Source organism: Hypomesus nipponensis, chromosome 9, assembly GCF_054491055.1.
Source record: "Hypomesus nipponensis isolate SF chromosome 9, ASM5449105v1, whole genome shotgun sequence".
Classification (NCBI taxonomy): Eukaryota; Metazoa; Chordata; class Actinopteri; order Osmeriformes; family Osmeridae; genus Hypomesus; species Hypomesus nipponensis.
This window is the reverse complement of record NC_140369.1, coordinates 10,523,088-10,542,475: the sequence shown is the minus strand read 5'-3', so window position 1 is coordinate 10,542,475 and position 19,388 is coordinate 10,523,088. Positions and strand designations below refer to the sequence as shown.

Genomic DNA, 19,388 nt, shown 5'->3' with positions numbered 1-19,388 from the left:
GAACAGTTCCCTACAGTTACCTCTAGGACTGCATTGCTCCGCACACGACTCAGTCATTGAACAACATAAGCAACGACGACTACAGATTGCGCTAACCAAAGCAGCAGTGTCTGACGGGCGACCTGCAGTAGCTTTGACTGGAGCATAATCAAATAGTTTAGCCCAAATTTAGCGATATGGTTGTCAGAGGATGGAAGCACCAGACGAAGTGTCCGTTCGGGAACAGATTTTCCACGACCGAGTCAGAGAGACCATAGTAAGTTGATGATTGTATATTCTGTTGTAATTTTAGTTCTGGGTCATTTATATGGAGCCTGTTGGTTGCTTAGTTGTCAGGAGGATAGGTATTTGTCAATTATTCAAGGGATTGTCTGGGGACGATGCCTAGTTCATGTTTGAATTGAAGCCGTGACATTGCTTAATGGGTCTGCCCTTGTATTGTGTCTTGCCAGCTGTAATCCTTGCTTCAGTTTTGTCCATTACCATGTCGTTTTGTTTGGTTTCGTACAGAAATCTGCTTATGACGATTCATAGAAACGTGAGGGCAGCTTATGTTTGTAGCCTATGTACTTTGCTGCCACTCTTACAGTATTGTGAGCCTTAATTGCATTAGTTCAAACTTCACTCATTGTGCATTTATTCTGAACGTTTACTGGACATATCGCTGTCCAGAGAGGCTACTTCTTATTGCAGTAGCTGAGCTTCTTATAGATTGTGAAATATCACTCCAGTGTGTTGGGTGAAGTCAGGTAATTTGGGACATCAGGCATAATGGGACAAATACGGTTTTACATCTTGGGCTCTTTAAAGATAAGCAGAAAAGAAGCAAGAAAACCCAAATAGAGTGAAAAAGACAGTGAACAGGACAGACCAATGGAGTGACAGCATAGAAGGGTCTTGTGCGTCAGAGCTCTAGCCTCCTAAAATTGGGAACACACTGGCTCACTGGAATGGAGCAGGTGAAGGTTCCCCTAAACAGAGTTTGCTCCAAATAACATTAAAAGTCGGTACAAACTGTTCTATACTGTTCTACATGTAGATTCCGTTGGCTGATAGGAATATGCTATTGATAAGGATGTATGGAATAATGGAAATTCAGTCCATTATTTTTTTTAGGGGTCCATGGTCAAATAAAATACTTTGACGATGATTTTTTTGATCTTTGATGATGCTCACTGGTTAGGCATTAGTGGTAAATCTCTGTGTTGGCCAGACTTTGGGACACGAGCAGTGTTCACACTGTCATTCAGCTTTATGGCTTTTGGATTTTAATCTCTCTTTTCTAACTCCCAAGATTTTCAGTCAGTACCCTGAATGTAGTCTGTTGATATTGGGGTTGGCTTTGTCCTGGCGCAGACTGGTCTGTTTCAGTACTGGGGATTTCAGTACGGGGGGTCAGATGGCTGAGCGGTTAGGGAATTGGCTATTAATCGTAAGGTTGCCGGTTCAGATCCCGGCCAAGACAAATTACGTTGTGTCCTTGGGCAAGGCACTTCACCCTACGTGCCTCGGGGGGGAATGTCCCTGTACTTACTGTCAGTCGCTCTGGATAAGAGCGTCTGCTAAATGATGAAATGTAAATGTAGTACTCCAACACCATGACTGCTGTTCATGTACTTTGAGACTTGCTGAATGTCTCCATGCATTATCCTGCAAGATTGAAATAACACGGGGTTGTGTCCAAAGTGTGGGTTTGAGATGATTTTTGTCTTATTCCTATTATCTTGCAAGTTGGAAGTTCATTTTTACTATTCACTTACACAGCCACAATACAGCTGTATTACTCCTGCCGATCTCATACACACTTGACTGTAGAGCACTTTGGTTGACATAAGTTGTTTTCAAATGTGCTTTATAAATACATTTGACTTGACATGACTCAACATGTATGGCCTAGCTGCTGGTGTTCTGACATCATGGTATTGTTTTCTGTATTAGATTATTTCGAGTTTAGAAGGACTGTCACGATGGCAAGGGCATTCATTCAAAACACTTCTCAAGAAATTAACTGTGCAATGTATGAGAATGGCACAGGCATTATAAACCCCAAATAGACGTATATGTACAGCTGTTCATTCAGTCTCATATGCGTCTTGGTGTCTGAAGCTGTCTGAAGCTGACCAAGCAGCAACACTATCCTCTTCATTTGATCTCTGTCCTTCCTGGTGGTTGCATCACTGCAGGCTGTTGCTTATAAGGTATCACATTCTGTCTATTCCCTCTCCTTCTCACTAGTCTAGGTAGACAGACAGTGGGTCAGGCATACTTTACACCACTTAGCAGTCGAGTATGTCATCATAACATATTGTGTTAGTTTATATGATGACAACTCATGGCCTCTGACACAGATTGCTACACATAGTTTGGTAATGTAAACTGTGGCACTTAAAGGCCCAAAAAGAGTATACTTCATTGATCACTGAACACAGGGCCGGTCCTTACTATAGGCAAAATAGTCAGCCGCCTAGGGGGGCATGAAGAGGGGGGCGGCATTTTCTGAAGTGCATCCATCCTGAGAAACTGTTGGATAAGAAAACCATAAAACCGCGAAACACAGAAGATGGTCCATATGTAATAATGAACACTTATTTGTTTCCCTACCAAAGCATGAATAGTAATTTGTTATGGAACATTCTAGAATGTAGAATTGTGTTCATAATAGATCTATTCTGATATATTTATATCTGTTATATTTTCATGGGGTCATAATATGACTATGTCCATCTGTAATCTGTTAATCTGTTTGCGGCTACTTTACTGACTAGTATGCAGGTTTCTGCTTCTACACATGCCTGTTCATATACTGTGATTCTAAATAGTGGCCTGTGAAGAAGTGTTTGGTGGCTGTCCTATTTGTCTTTCTTTCTTTGATGATTTCCTTGTAATCCAAACCCTCTTCCCTCTATCATTAAAACATTGTCTAATCTGGTAATCTCCTTCCAGTCAATCCCGTTCACACACAAGAAACCCACACAGACATACAGTGGTTTAGTGTGCTCTGCCACATTGTCATGGTATCACTGTCTACAGTTTTGGCCCTGTAACCACAGACTGTAAACACATCAGGCTATTTTATAACTCTAAATATTGAAACCTAAAATAAATTATTAAATCCAAATTTGTGTTATTCAAGAATTGTTTTACTACATGTTAGTTCTGTTGAGACAATATTAAAAAAATGCAGAGAAAAAGTAAAATCAGTCGGACACTATGTTCAGAATAAAATCTGTGATGGTTCACAGTTAGGCTGTTACAAACATCAATACCTGTTTGAGATATTCCTCCAGCCAGATTGAACTTGTCCAGGTTTGCTTTCTATTTTTCTTCACTTCAGTACATACCACCCATCCTAAACAAAGAATGAATGATGTCACTTGGTAACCAGTTAAAGTGAAGACAAACACACACCAGGTCAGGTAAAGTCTGTTGTGTTTAGGCCTCAGGTGCCTCTGCCTTGATTAACCGGAACTATGTTATGCCTGCTTGTAAATTATCTGTTAGTGTGATGGAAATTGTGCCTTTTTCTCAGTTCAGCTTTTCACCTAATTCACACGTGCTAAGAGAGGATATTATATATCATGTATGTATAGACAATATATTATGTCAGCAAGTGTGTGTGTGTTTCTCAGTAGACTAAATAACTGGTTATCCAAAGCAGTGAGGGACGAAAAACAAACTAGCTATCCTGCCATTCCTCACTTGTTCATCTGTAAAGTTAAGTCAATAAGTATGGAAGTGTAGTCTCACATATCATACTTTTGAAAAATCTGAATGGAAAGATGGGAAAGTTTGTGGAAACCTGGCTTCTCACTTTCTTTCCTGCTGGGACGGGGGTCATGTCACAGTCCATGATGTGACACGACTGGCATTGCCAGGGGACAAAATAACTGGTCTTCTCTGTTTAAAATAATGGATGTCTGTTTATTTCTTCTTTGGGTCTCTGTCTCCACAGATATGTGTCCTGTTTTTCGTTTGTCTTTATATTGTGTCCTACCTGGTCATCATTCACTACAAGAAAAACTCCGAGTTTCCGGTTGGTACGTATTGTATGTGTAAGGGGTCAACCAGCTTGGTCATTGAGAAATGGAGGGTCTAATAAAGTTCTGCTACTCAGCAGTCCATGGATTAACTGCTATCTCACTGTTGCGTAGTATTTCTGTAAACCAGATCCTTGTTTAGTTCCAGGTCTTCTAAGCGTTGAATTACATGTGTAAACTCATTAACATATGTTTGCAATGTAACCTTGCATTGCTGGATATATTTTAGCATTTCATTCATATCTATTTGAGAATGGCATATTGTTTTACATCATATCGTCCATTCAGCTGGGTTGTACTGCCACCCTGGACACTGCTCCTAATAAAATTCAGACACTGTTATGCGACCATCTCCCCTCTTCTGCCCGATCCGGCCACGGCCCTCATCTCTGTTATACAGGGAGAGGGGTGCAAGGAATGTTCCCTAGGGATAATAATACCCTCTCTGTGACGGACAATGTTCATAACAATCCCCAGCACAGAACACACCGACACAGATAAACACACACAAATGCATATACATACACTTAAACACACAAAGAAGATAGGAATGTAGGGTCCCCCCCCCCCACACACACACACACACACATTAAACAGCTAGAGGGGCAGAATGGCTGTGGGGATTTAAGGTTCAACAAGCTAGATGTTAGTTGCTTATTTCAATAGAATCTCTCTGGAAGTCTGATGTAACATATTTTCTAACCAATAGATGAATGAGCATATTGGACTCTTTTGTCAAAAGGATTTAAATAACATTAATACATAGATCCCAGAGTGGTCCATGTATATCAACATTTTCAAATAAGCATTTAGCATTTCCCCAAGGGATAAAGCCAGTAGTGCCAGTTACTTGTCTCTCTCTTTAGGAAATCAGGGGTAAGGTCATCTTGTCGGGTCACTTCAGACATTCTAATGGTGCTTTTCATTTTGCAGATGACAGTGAAGATGCCACAGTCAACAGAATTGCGTAAGTAAAATATATTTAAGACAATGAGCAATTGAGACATTGAACCCCAAGTTGTATGGCAGCTCTGCTGCTGTCGGTTTGAATGGGTGAATGAGAGGCAAAAAATGTTAAAGTGCTTTGAGTCCTGCTAAGGTAGAAAAGCACTATGTAAATACAGTCCATTTACTTTATACCCATCCTTGGCACAGGCTGTCAACAAACCAATAACTTTTTATCTTTCTCTGTCCCCCAGTTTGTGGCTCTGTACTTTCTCTCTCTCTGTTTCGATGTGTGCTGTCCTCTTGCTGCCTCTCTCTATTTTGTCCAACGAGGTCCTTCTCTCCTTTCCACAAAGCTACTACATGCAGTGGCTCAACGGATCCCTTATCCATGGTATACACACACTGAAACACATGTTGACAGATAGTGGCACACATTTGAAGACAGAAAAATGCATAGTTAGGGTGATGGCTAGTCCTCTCAACAGGTTGTCATACACATACTTCACATACCGCACTTTTCAATCTCAGTTGAATAACAGAGAGGGACATTTGGGGAAAGAGCCTTCCCCATGCATTGTCCACTCTCACAGATGACCAGAATTTAGCCACTTTAAAGCCCGACTACAAAGTGAATAAAATGTAAAAGGAAACAAAATAAACTATCCTTGGACTACTTCAGTGTATGTAGAGAGAGACTTGACTGAGGCCTCCTATCTTAGTTGATGCTTCTCCAGACAATTATATCTGTTGGTTTTGTTGCTGTTACTAATCTTGAAATCCTGGAATTGAAAACTCTGCCTTCTATGAGGTCCATGCTATTCTTTCCTTATCTGTGTTGTGTCTTATTACAGGACTGTGGAACGTAGTATTCCTCTTTTTCAACCTCTCTCTAGTCATCCTCCTGCCCTTTACATACTTTTTCACAGAATCTGAGGGCTTTGCAGGCTCAAAGAAGGTACCCGTTCCTCTCATGTAACAATCTGCACAGTACAGATACTGTATATAAGCACCATGCATGTCTCATAAGGATAATCATTTTTGTTTGCTCTGCAGGGTGTGATGGCTCGTGTTTATGAGACTGCCGTCGTCCTCCTGCTCCTCACCCTGCTGGTGCTAGGTATGGTGTGGGTGGCATCTGCCCTTCTGCACGACAACAACATGGCCAGAAAAGGTCTCTATGGTGAGAGTTTCCCTTCAAACCCTGTTTTTTTTGTAACCAGTATATTCATTCATTATTCTGTCAGCTGAGCCATGCCTTTCTGTTGTCTCAGATCTGTGGGAGTACTACCTGCCCTACCTCTACTCATGTATTTCTCTGTTTGGGGTCCTGCTTCTCCTGTGTACGTACAGTCCTCTACTCTCTGCTCTGAATGATGATCAAAGAATACACGCAGTACTTCTGTGCCTATAATACTGCACCTAGGTCCAGAATAGGTATAATTTAGTGTTCCGGATTTCTCTTGTTCCACAGTATGTACACCTCTAGGACTTTCTCGTATGTTCAGTATCACAGGGAGCCTCCTCGTCAAACCACGGGTGATTTTCTGCACTATCTTTGCCATGTGTGTTGCTATTTGAATGTATTGTGACGTATTGTCTTGTTGGCTGACCTTATGAATGTCTGACCTTTTGCAGCTGTTGGAGGATGTGGACGAGACCATGAGCTGTGCTGTGTTCGAAGAGGCCTCCATCTCTAAAAAACTTACAAGTAAAAATAATTTATCATACATAACTGAAGACATTCTTTAATGTAGAAAATGATCAAATTTACAATTTAAAATTTGCTCTCTTTACTCGGCTAGATGGGACTTCCTGTTGGATGAATGTGAACATGGAGGCCCTGAGGAACCAATACCTCTCCACTCAGGCCAACCGAATTGCTTTGGGTAAACTATACCATACAAGTCCCTCTTACAGTATAACATCAATGTGGGACAGTGTAAGAAGACAACAGGAAGCTAATGCTACATTTCTACTTTCTTTTTAGAAATGCGAAGGAGAGCTTCACCATGGCAGCGTAACCTTGGATATCCATTAGCCATGCTGCTGCTGCTGGCTCTCACAGTGAGAAATATATCAAAATAATAGTGATAATATAACAAAAATACACATTGACTAAAATTGTTTTTGTTTTATGGTAACTACTAATTGACTGTGTGAATGTGTTGTTGTCTCCTAGGTGGTGTCTGTTCTCATTGTGTGTTTCCATGTTGTTGAGCTGATGTTTGATGAGACAGCTATGCCTCGTGGGATGAAGGTAAAAAATTATGAAAACCATTTTTCTCTACAAAAGGCCTTTGCATAAAGAGTGTATATTTTGTAAGTAAATGTGTTTTGACAATAAATATTAAATGTACTTCTCTCCTCCCAAAGGGCCCTCTTCTAGGTGCTGCCTCATTCTCTATGTTTGGTTCATTGGGGGCAGCTATGCAAGTCATACTTATCTTGTATCCTTTTCTGCTGACCACATCAGCTTTTCTTTTTTACAGCTTTTTCTAACTGTGTTGCATTGTCATTTGCGAGAACATAAAGGCTAACCTTGACTACATGTGGCTCAGGTACCTGATGATCTCCTCTGTGGTCGGATTCTACAGCTTACCTCTTTTTGCCAAACTACGTCCTCATAAACAGGATACCTCTCTGACACAGGTAAAGCCCACTTGAACAGGCTTGGACAGTGTCCACACACTCACACATGTGCATACACAAACTCATCCTCACCAATTATCTTTCATTTTAGTCTTGTTACTCTGTTCTCAGGTCATTGGGAACTGTGTGTCTCTGCTCGTGCTCAGCTCAGCTCTGCCTGTATTCTCCAGGACTCTGGGTAAGAGATACATTCTATTCTACATTTAGCAGATTCTTTAATGTTGCATATAGTACATGTACAGACGTACAGCACATCTGGCAGGTTTTAGGGCTGGAAGTTATGTGCCAAGTATAAACACTAAGTAAAAAAGAAAAAGTACACTACCTGAAATCCATTCAATCTTACTACATGTTGTTGTATTAATCAGGGATCACCCGATTTGATCTGCTGGGTGATTTTGGACGGTACAACTGGCTTGGGAACTTCCACATTGTGTTCCTATACAACATTCTGTTTGCTGGGCTGACCTCTGCCTGTCTCATCAACACACTGACTTGGACTGTGCAGAGAGAACTGATACGAGCATTTGGTATGTTATTTTAGATGTAAACACGTATACACAAGTGTATACATACATCCATAAACATACAGTTTAACCTACTCCCTTTTTAAAATGTCCTTTCTCTCCAGGTCTACATAAACTGCCAATGACTGTGTCCCGCTCAACTGTCCCACTCAGGCTCCTATTAGCAAATGGACTCTCAAAGATTCATTGACTTTTTAATTAGCCAATATGTGTGCTACTGCTTATTAAAGCATGTCCTTTAAACAGGACTTTAGTGTATTGAAGGATGAGTGGTCAGAGCTGAAATAAGAAATGTTCAATAATTCCACTCTTTCTCATCCATTCTATTTCCATTGTCACCAGGTGCACCTAAATAAGTAGCCATATATTTTACTTAATTCTGTCATCAATTCATTCAATCATTATTCTCCTTTTTCCTTTGCTAATTTTTAGCACTGCAAAATCGTACCTACCTAATTTTACTGTAAACAAGGTGGACTAAATTAATGCCTTGGATTTATGACCAAGTGAAACTGTGATTAGTTTACAATATGTACAATGTCCCTATCGGTGTATGTGTGTAAAGTATGTATATGTGTTTATGTGCCTATGTATTTTAATTTTATATACAGTATATATTTTTTCACATACAGGTAGCTAAATGATTCACTTGATTGGAAGACATGTTTTTTTACAAGCACCTTCTTCTTTCATTTAGTCTGTTCATATATCTTGACTTCCAGAGAATGTTCTAATTAACTGAAACTCCTCACATACCAATGTCGAATGTGTTGTCAACTATACATGCCTAAGCTGTAAACAATGGTACTTGATCTGTAGCCTAGCTGATTTTGTTTTGCATTACACAATAAGGACATGTTAATGTACTCAGTTTAAACAATGAATAAAGGGTGTCAAAGCTAGATTTATTTTTACTGCTGTGATAAAAAAAAAACTATATTTATGTCTCTTTTTCCTATGCCATTTGTCTAATCTTCAACTTGTTGATCTATAGTCCAATATCTACCAGAGCTATACCGATATCCCTGTGTGAGTGTAACAATCACATTATTTACCTATAATTATACCTATTAGCCCAATATACACACAATGTGTATCTACAGAGAGAGAGAGAGAGAGAGAGAGAGAGAGAGAGAGAGAGAGAGAGAGAGAGAGAGAGAGAGAGAGAGAGAGAGAGAGAGAGAGAGAGAGAGAGAGAGAGAGAGAGAGAGAGAGAGAGAGAGAGAGAGAGAGAGAGAGAGAGAGAGAGAGAGAGAGAGAGAGAGAGTTATATAGCTAGGAACAAAGAAAACATAAAACAATTATTAAATAATGTTGGATCGTGTGTTATGGTCCGACATCAAGAAGTAGGTTAAAAAAAATGTGGGTGAGAGTGACCTCTACAGTACAAAGTAAGACACATTCCCTCGTGTAAGAATGTGACGTAAATAGTTTTACGACGGTGTGCTTGCTCAATGTCTAGTTTTCGACACTGAGACTCGCGTATAGCAACTGCTGTGAATAAGCCTTTTTTCTTTCCCGTTTTAAGTTTAAAATACAGCTACTTTTATAATTTAAAACGAAACATTGATATAGATACTTATATCGAAAAAGGTTTGATAATAATTATCAACCGAAGTACTTTTCCTTAGTGCTTTAATTCTGTTTAGAAGTTGCAACTTGAGGCCCAGCGTTGTGCGCTCGAGTGGTCTTGAAAAGTTTGTTGTTGTCACGTGACGTGATACATATGAGGCGATAAAGTTTTTGTTTCGATATTAAAATTAGCTAGTTTAACAATTATACAAACATTAATCCAAGTTTTTTCTTACCACAATGCCTCAACCAAAATACAGGAAGATCGCTGTGATAGGGTACAGGTCTGTAGGTGAGTGACACCGCTATCTATGCTAGCTAGTTAGCTTGCTAGCTAGCTAGCTAGCGTTCTTTGTTTACAATTGTGACAGTTAGCTAATTTAGGTAATCCATCAACTTTGCGCCTTGCCCATTTTACTAAAAAAGTGAAATCAAAATGGAGCCCAATCATTGTTATAATAACCAATTATTTCGTATTATAATCCATTTACGTCAGATTGGTTCTTTAGAGTAGCTAGTGCTAGCCAAGGTATACAGCTAGCTCTGCCTAGTTATACAGTAGCGTTGACTAGATAAATCAGAGGAATTGTTAATGTAATGTGAACAGCGATTTCATTTCGTACTGATCTGTTTAATTACCCGGCGTACTTCTTTCAGGGAAATCTTCGCTTACAATTCAATTTGTGGAAGGACAGTTCGTAGATTCCTATGATCCCACCATCGAAAACAGTGAGTGTCCTTTTATTTATTGTCTTTGATGCATGACTCATGAGTTGTGTCACTCACAGCAAATACAGATCTAACAAACTTAATGTGCCCAGATATGTTGTGAATTAGTAGATATGTTGTTCATTTTCTTACAGCGTTCAACAAAATGGTGTCTGTGAATGGTCAAGACTTCAACCTTCAACTGGTGGATACAGCCGGACAGGTCGGGTTAAGCTTAATGTTAAACTCCTCAATTTTGAGAAAGCACTTGAATAGGGACCACCAGTTTATGCTAATGTTAGTTTTTTCATTCAACATATGAGCTACAGACTTAATAGTAAAAGGAAACGCTTAAGTGTACAGTGAATGTGTATGTATATTATAATAAATTAATATTAAAATTCTATGAGTTTCTCAGGAGGACCATGTGCTATAAATGCTAGTCTGAATGGATTTGTCTTGGTGATGTAGGCTGGGTCATATCAGTGTGACAAGCCTAACTATAATTGTTGGGTAACCAACAATAACATTTTATCTGCTATTTTTGTACAGGATGAGTACTCAATTTTTCCTCAGTCCCATTCAATGGATATTCATGGTTATGTCCTGGTCTATTCTGTAACCTCCATGAAAAGGTGAGAAACGAATAAACCTGAAGGGACAGATTATTTTCTTTTACCAAAATATTTGAGAAGTCAAGTACTTATTAGTTATCTTTTTGTTTTATTTTTAGTTTTGAAGTTGTTCAGGTTCTTCATGACAAGCTGCTAGATATGGTTGGAAAAATACAGTAAGTAAACTTTCAACTGTAAAAGTTTATGTATGTATGTATGTTTATGTAAAAGAGTATGTCTAAGGTTCTCATAGTTGTAAATACTATTGTTTCAAAATTAGGACATTTTAATCTGTTTTTTTATTTATTATTATTTATTTTTAAGAGTGCCAACTGTACTGGTTGGAAACAAAAAAGATCTTCATATGGAAAGGTAAATGATAACACTCCTACCACTTTGAATGAATGTGTTTTATACCTATAGCATGCTTTCTTGCTGCTGACTGATGTTTTCTGCCTTGTTGTTTTGGGGGCTTGTGAGTATCATTTGTGTATTAAGAATGTATTAAATATATAATGTGAGAGAGTTGTATGATTTGAATTCTATTTAATGGGTGCTGCTTTTTTTCAGAATGATAAAGCCAGAGGAAGGTAAAAAGCTGGCTGATTCTTGGGGAGCTGCATTTATGGAGTCATCTGCCAAGGAGAATGAGGTATTGAAAGTACTCAAAGCTGCTCTCAAAAAATTATTTGCATTCTAAAGTTTGTAAAGATGAATTTGACCCATTCTATCTGACCCACTGCAATGCAGACTGCTGTAGAGGTGTTCAAGAGGATTATTCTGGAGATGGAGAAAGCAGATGGGAACGGTCCTTCTGAAGAGAAGAAGTGTGCAGTGATGTAAAAGGATCTAACCAGGACAGCAGTAAGCTCATTTGACGAAGACAGAAGACACAACATCACCAGCCATGACCTTACCAATCATGACCTTTCCAGCAACAATAGACTGCAAATGCAGTTTGCTCCTTGAATGGAATTCAGTATTGATTTACAAAGGTAGCCAGTTGCTTTGACGGCTGCTTTAAAAGCCCACATAACCAGATATTTAGCATCACTGTTGGCCTTTACCCAAATATATGTATGGATGACATAAACCAGACAGGAGATTGCCAAATGCACAAGCCCACATTTATTCAAGTGAGATGGATCCAAGATATGTTTTATCTCTTGATAACAATCAACTAGCCATGTATCGGAAGTTGGAGCAGTGGCTAATGTAGCTGTTATCTAACTTTGCATAAGCACAGAAAGGGCTGAAAAGGCCTTGATTCCTACACAACATGCCTGACTTTTTTTTTTTTTACAAGGTCGTCTGTATATTTTTGCCAATCCACTGGCCTTGAAGGGGAGAGACACAGTTCACACTGCTGTATCTGTGGCATTGGAACATCACTATCATTCACAACTGTTCAATGTCCTATTATGTGCTTGAACCAATTTTCTCAGTTTTACACAGCTGTGTAGTGGAATGTGCTCTAGCATGGACCATTATTTACATTCTGTCATTATAATTTTCCGCAAATCATCTGTTGGTACTCTTCACCAGAACTGTATCATGTCTTCATGAAAAAAAAAAAAAAAAAAAAAAATTATTTTCTGATACATGTTGATGTTTTTTCAAGCTGTTCTGGTTGGCAGATTGGTCCTTGCTTTCTTCCCCTCAGATTTATCTGTAATGTGACTGACTAGTAATTAAGATGTAATTATTCAGAAAACAGCCCTCTGAAGGAAATTTAGATTAGAGAAGAATGGAAGAGATCAGTTATATTTACAAGTTGTGGCCTTTTAATCCCAGAGAACTAGGATCGTAGACACAGGTTTGATAGTGTTGTTGGTTATATTTTGAAATGATACAAATGTGTTCAATATATTATATTGAATATCTGCAAGTACACTATAATTACATAGAATATGGAGTTGTAGTTTTTGCATTCATGTAAATTCCTTAAAATTGTGGACTGTATAGCAGGTCATGGGGGGATACAGGGTCTGCAGGGTTACTTTTGACAAACTGGAGATCATCAGGCATATGAAATCCACCAGTTTTGCTTGACCTGCTTAGCCTTACCTACAAATAAATTATAATGAGCCTATGCTTTTTATAGAATTGAACTCTATAAAAAGGGGTTGGGGGGGGGGGGTTCTAGTCCATGAGTTGGTAATTAATGACTGTCGAAGATAAGTTGGTGATGCTGTGTCTTGTGCCTTACCCTTCTTCAATCCCCCAATTCCTCCACCTGCTTCCCAACAAGACTCAAGGTGCTCTTTAGGTTTTTTTTCTCCCTTCTCTGTTGACTTGGCCTCATGGTGAGAACAGGTGATGGTGTGAACCGGGACACCGATATCCCCATGTCGGTCATGTTAATTCAGAAATCTTGCTGTAAACAGTTTTGTATATATAAATAAATCCTTTACTCCTTTAACGTTTTGATTGTCTTTGACTATCAGTCAGCCTTTGTATTCCATGTCCCAACTGTGAACGTAGATTAATGATGAATTAGGACCTGGGAGTTATATTACCTACCGTCGAAAAGAAAAGTCTGGAAGTGGCGCTTGCTGAAGAAAATATAACTGTTTTTAAATCCATGCGAAATACAAGTAGCGAACGAAGGCTGTGTCATTTAAACCCCCGGCTACACTGTCATTGACACAATGTAAGAGTCACAAGAGTCAGCCAACCAGGTTTAGAGTTGGAGGAGCTAGCGGAAGTTTAGCTAGCAGAACACAAGAACACCACACTCGGATGTCACGATCGTCGTTGTATCATTAACCACTATTTGCTAGCTCTAGCTTGTCGGGAAAGGCGTCTTGTGCAGATAGTCTGGTGGTCTTGGAAAGGATATACTGTGATCTTGTATCTGGTCGTTACTTTCTTTTACAAGTTTGGATTTAGGGAGTGAAGAATAGTGAATGGAATATGGAGTGTGTACTGGTAAGTCGCCAGTTTAGCTAGACGAATGTACAATACCATACTATATTGTGTTTCAGACAGGGGTCAGTATACTTGCTGGAAATTGGAACGATTCAATGGTACAGTAGCTAACTCAAAAGTAACTACTGCAGCTAGCTACATTTCCACTACTAGCTACATTGAATCGAAGGCTACAGTACTTGCCAATTATAATTGCTATGATTTAGCTGTGGTAACGACTGCATGTTAATTTCAGACTCCACAACTTTTGGTAGCTAGCTAACTAGCTTTCTTAGCTAGTGTGGGTGGTAGTAGTAGTAGTACTCCTGTGTACTTACTAGCTGAACTAGTCTCCAACTGCAAGTCTAGCCATCTGCTGGATGGCTATCAGTTCAGGGTCTGTCCGTTAGCTTGATAACTAATACATTAGCTAAACACTTAATATTAGTTACTGTAGCTAGATATTACGACTCAATAATACTTTATTATCCAGCTATACAGTTTTATCAACCTAGGCTACCTATTTGAATTTGAAATGTGCTAGCTCTAAATGCTTTTCGAGTGACGTGTGGAAACTATCGGTCTTTATCTCTATATACCGTCGGTACATAATATGACAATTTTGAATAATTGGTTCAATTAGCCCCCCAAACAAATGAGTGCAATGCTATTGTATGTATTGCCAAGCAGGAACAATGTAGTGGATGGCAAGAGCAAGTCCTTATGATTAACGACAGCGAGCACTTGCTAACTTCTGTAATAACTTGCATCACGCTGAGTTGTGTGACCTTTTCTTTTCAGATTCCAGGAGCTCTTGATGATTTGGAGAGTAAAAAAGACACAGTCATTGATGGTATAAATGTTACATTTTTCAAAAAATCTCATTCATATTACATATTAGAATTAACTGTAATGGACAATATGTGGTCTGCTTTGCAAATGTAAACTATAATGTAGAACTGAGCTGACTAAGCTATATTGTTAATACTGTATCAATGACTGTTAATGTGTCTATGAATGGACAGTTGACTCAACATTCTTCTCATTTCCCGTTAGACCCAGAGCGCAATGTGTACACCCGCTTTATGAAGTCTCATCGGTGTTATGACCTGGTGCCAACCAGCTCCAAATTAGTGGTGTTTGATACATCACTTCAGGTAAAAGGATAATGTGTTCGGTGAAATGTGTGGAGGTTTACAAGGCAAGATCTAACATGTGTGCCTTCTACAATTGTTTCTAAAAGGTTAAGAAGGCGTTCTTTGCGCTGGTGTCAAATGGCGTGAGAGCAGCCCCCTTGTGGGACAGTAAGAAGCAGTGTTTTGTTGGTAAGAGCCTTTTTCTTTTGCTTAATCTTAGATAAACAATATGAATGTCACATGTGTTTTATAATACTGTTTTAACACCTGCTGTTGTTCTAGGTATGCTGACCATCACAGACTTCATAAACATTCTCCATCGCTACTACAAGTCACCTTTGGTAAGACAACTGGGTTGTTTATTACTTTTTCACTACATTTCACTACATCTTACATTCTCAAGAATAATGTTTACGCTGAAGTGCAAGGACTAATATACAAGACAGAACCAAAAATGGCACAGTGCTATCCCTTCCCTGTGTAATGGAACAACTTCTAATGTTTAACTTGCACTAATGTTTCAGGTTCAAATATATGAGCTGGAAGAGCACAAAATAGAGACTTGGAGAGGTATTACCATTTATTAACTGATGTAGAATAAAAAATAACATCCAATGTCTAACACTCAAAAAGAGCAACTACAACTCTACTTTTCTTTTAACATATTTTCATTTAAATGTTTTAGAACTGTACCTTCAAGACTCCTTCAAGCCCCTTGTCAGCATATCCCCCAATGCCAGGTGAGTCTCTGGTAGTCTAATACCTAGGCAGAAAACAGTAACTCTTTGTAACCAAGTCAGCACAATCAAAAGCAACTTTTTCAGGTGTATTGAACTTCATATGGTAGACCTTTGACGGCTTGGTGTCTTTTCACCACTGAAGTATTAATTTTTCTGTTTATTGTCTTACACTTATCTCCCTTCCAGTCTGTATGATGCTGTGTCATCTCTGCTGAAAAATAAGATCCACAGACTGCCTGTCATCGACCCCTTAACAGGAAATACCCTCTACATTCTTACACATAAGAGGATCCTTAAGTTCCTTAAACTTTTTGTGAGTCTCCTTCATTTTGTTTCTTACAACCCGTTATATCACCTGCTGGTCATGTTGTAGCTCAGTATCCAATTGTCAACACTATTGGGGCTAAGGTAGGGGGTGGTGCAAGGTTTAACAAGCCGAGCCAATGAAACCTATACCTAGGTTTATCAAGGTAACGTGCTATGGTTGATTTGATGCCAAACTACTTGGGTAATACGCATGGTCCGTGTTATTGTGTGTCAGATATCGGAGATGCCGAAACCAGCCTTTTTAGGAAAAACCCTAGAGGAGCTAGGTATTGGGACATTCCAAAAGATTGCAGTGGTGCGCTCCGATACCCCCATCTACACAGCACTGGGAATCTTTGTGGAGCAGCGAGTGTCAGCTCTGCCTGTGGTGGATGACAATGGTGAGTGGGGAGAGAAGAGTGGGTCAACTTGTGGGGGGTCAGTGGTTCACTTGTGCCATGTACTCATGTATTTTCTCTAACACATAGGTCGAGTGGTGGACATCTACTCCAAATTTGATGTAATTGTAAGTATTGTACAGCTGTGCTGCAGCAAGTTAGTCTCAGATTAGCAGGAGAGTCTAGTTTTTGTTAGTTGGGGATGTTCAAAGATAGACATGTCACTACTTATGTGCCTGTACAGAACCTGGCAGCAGAAAAGACGTATAACAACCTGGATGTGACCGTGACCAAAGCCTTGCAGCACCGCTCCCAATACTTTGAGGGTGTGCTCACTTGTAACAGACGGGATACGCTGGAGGCCATTATCAATAGACTGGTGGACGCTGAGGTGAGGAGATGTGTCCATGTTTACATCTAAACATTTATGTGTAGGTCCAATATTGGAACATTTTATGCTTAAAGTGTGCATGGAACCATAAAAGCTGTGTTTTGCTATGACATGAACTTGAGTAGCCATCCTTCTGAAGATGTCTGATGTATCTTGTACCCTTCATCTTGCTATTTCCCTTTGTTTTCATATTGTATAGATGGATTAACATTGTGTAATTCAGTATTAATTATCATCATGGATGTAAATCTGGTGCTGGCTCTTTTCACTTATTTTACACAGACTGAATTACTTAAAGTTGGCAAAATGTCACAAATTCCCAAACTAAAAATACTATCATTTTGATAAAAATAAAATCACTGAAGCAAGCATATTAACTGAATATTTGGCTATTTAACAGGGTCGGGTTGACTGCCAATGCCTGCCCAAACATAACGCTGTGCCCCCCATTATTTTAACTGTAAGAGTTTCTAGAGATTCAAGATATGAGAGCTATATTCAAAGTGCCCCCATGTGGAAACCAAATGGCTACCCATCTGTTTTTTTTCTGGAGCTGAGGAGCTAGGGGATTATAATACATAATAATAAGTTGTGCTCTCCCCAGGTGCATAGGCTGGTGGTGGTGGATGAGCAGGAAGTGGTGATGGGCATCGTGTCCCTCTCAGACATCCTTCAAGCTCTAGTGCTCACCAACGGAGACGAGGGTGAGAACACCGCCTTACCTAGCAATTCTGCAATGATCATTGACATGATAGACACATGATACAGAATGGTACAATAAATACAAACATTAGGATGTAAATGTTTTAAATAATCTATTTATTAAGTTTTTCTTTTTTCTTTGGTGATTTATTCTTTTTTTTATTTTTAGGAACTGCTTGATCGATTTACAAAGGGAAGGGGCTGAATAATAATTGGAAGTAGATCATAGAAGAAAGGGGGCAGGAAGAGAGGGAGAAGGAGGGGCATGTCAGAGGGGTTCAGTGTGAATGTCTTCATGTAGGTCCCTGTCCTGTGTATAGCACATGACAATCTCTTTCCCTCCCTCCCTCTTTGCAACAATGTGGAGTCTGTTGACTTTGTCAGTGTAGCAATATAGAAACGTTATGTAAAGTAACAACTGAGGGATATACAGAAGTCAAAGCCAAAACTCAAGCAAACCAAAAAAAATGAGACAGACCTTCTGAAGTGGACCCAAAGTATCTAGCCAGCCCAGTTACTCTATAATCTGTAGTTGAAGTCCTATATTAATTCGATTTTGTTACTTAACAAAGAACTATGTTAATTTGTCTGACCAATCAATTCTTAGTGGTTAAGTATCCTGATATTATATTTGGATCTATGAAGTCATGTATGGGCCTCATTCATCCTTCAGGGGTCGAGTCTTGCTGATCATCTGGACAATCCCAGGATGGCGTGTCATAGATTTGATGTGGCTTTCCAGCTTTACTGAAATTCTGTTTGCAGCATCATATATTACTCTATCATAATGATGCGATCATGGGTGTATTATCTTGACATCTCCCCAGCTCTCGTGTGCTGTGCAGCCTAACTGCAATGTAGCTTGTTTGGAAAGCATCCTAAAGCTATCTTAGCGGCAGTAAGAGGATGTAAATTGTAGCGTAAATGTTTTTAACAACACACTTTATTCTAAATACACAACCACTAAATATGTGTGTTCTTATCTTGAGTTATCATTGACTTATATCTGGCATTCTCATATTTTGTTTGTTTTATTGTATTTTATTTCCTTGTGATTTTTATATATCTTAAGTTGAAGTATTGTTTGAAATGTAAGTGTTGGAAACCACATTGGGACAAAATACAAATGCAGAAATAGATCCTGATTATAATATTAAACACCTTATTTAATAATGAATGTTTTTATGGCTTGTGCTTCACAATCATTGGCATCACAATCTCTCAGAAGTCAATTGGGGTATTTTGACCAAGGTAATGCAAACTTTCTGAGTCCAGTGAAAATGTGTGTTCCTCTGCTGTCATGAGATTCTAATTCTAGAAACATTCCCAGTTCCACTTATGTTTGGATGTGTTGAATGCATATGAACTGGTTTGTCATTTACATTTTGTTATGTATTGAAGGACAAAAAGGGGGACCATCTTGTTGCAGTGACTGTGCCCTCTTTCGGTCACAGCACGTAGGAAACACCACAACTTTAGCTTTCCAATTACAACCAGCACTTTCCTCATGCACATGCTCCAAAGGCTCACCTTTCATGCTTCAGCATATGAAAGAGAGCTCATTGCACCATTGAGTCAGTATACTTTCAAATGCAAAAAAAGTTTTTACTCTGATTATAACATTGATGAGATGTTATCAATGAAAGTGCAGTTTTGTTTTCTACACTTCAATTGAATGCATGAGCAAATAAATATTTTCTCTTATGCAGTTGTCTTGTAAGTTTTTTTTTTACATGTAAAGATCTGGTGG

The 19,388-nt window shown here is 39.1% G+C and overlaps 3 protein-coding genes across 5 annotated transcripts; all 3 read left to right on the top strand.

The window, feature by feature from the left end:
* Positions 1-59: 59 nt before the first annotated feature.
* Positions 60-9,100, top strand: LOC146272843 (limb region 1 homolog-like protein). The gene is made up of 17 exons (XM_084705720.1): positions 60-256; positions 3,953-4,037; positions 4,971-5,004; positions 5,237-5,376; positions 5,837-5,940; positions 6,039-6,165; positions 6,257-6,325; positions 6,457-6,521; positions 6,621-6,693; positions 6,788-6,871; positions 6,973-7,049; positions 7,165-7,242; positions 7,359-7,432; positions 7,544-7,634; positions 7,746-7,812; positions 8,003-8,164; positions 8,266-9,100. Exons 1-17 carry the CDS (start codon positions 191-193, stop codon positions 8,349-8,351), a joined length of 1,482 nt encoding a protein of 493 aa, XP_084561846.1. The 5' UTR covers positions 60-190; the 3' UTR covers positions 8,352-9,100.
* A 526-nt stretch (positions 9,101-9,626) lies between these two features.
* Positions 9,627-13,477, top strand: rhebl1 (Ras homolog, mTORC1 binding like 1). Of its 3 annotated transcripts, none has more exons than XR_014766632.1 (9): positions 9,627-10,025; positions 10,391-10,462; positions 10,597-10,664; positions 10,994-11,076; positions 11,175-11,231; positions 11,380-11,427; positions 11,626-11,707; positions 11,806-12,050; positions 12,362-13,477. XR_014766632.1 is itself a non-coding variant. In XM_084705504.1 (9 exons), exons 1-8 carry the CDS (start codon positions 9,974-9,976, stop codon positions 11,896-11,898), a joined length of 555 nt encoding a protein of 184 aa, XP_084561630.1. In that variant the 5' UTR covers positions 9,627-9,973; the 3' UTR covers positions 11,899-11,919; positions 12,362-13,477. The 3 variants fall into 3 exon arrangements, 2 of the variants coding, with proteins under 2 accessions (XP_084561630.1, XP_084561629.1); XM_084705504.1 differs by having other exon boundaries at positions 11,806-11,919; XM_084705503.1 differs by having other exon boundaries at positions 11,806-13,477.
* Positions 13,478-13,700: 223 nt separating this feature from the next.
* On the top strand, positions 13,701-19,342 carry prkag1 (protein kinase, AMP-activated, gamma 1 non-catalytic subunit). Its single transcript, XM_084705502.1, has 13 exons — positions 13,701-13,986; positions 14,767-14,818; positions 15,022-15,122; positions 15,209-15,290; positions 15,384-15,442; positions 15,626-15,671; positions 15,787-15,841; positions 16,028-16,154; positions 16,383-16,548; positions 16,636-16,673; positions 16,790-16,936; positions 17,541-17,640; positions 18,312-19,342. The coding sequence occupies exons 1-13, from the start codon at positions 13,972-13,974 to the stop codon at positions 18,326-18,328; spliced, it is 1,005 nt and encodes a 334-aa protein (XP_084561628.1). The 5' UTR covers positions 13,701-13,971; the 3' UTR covers positions 18,329-19,342.
* The last annotated feature ends 46 nt before the right edge of the window (positions 19,343-19,388 follow it).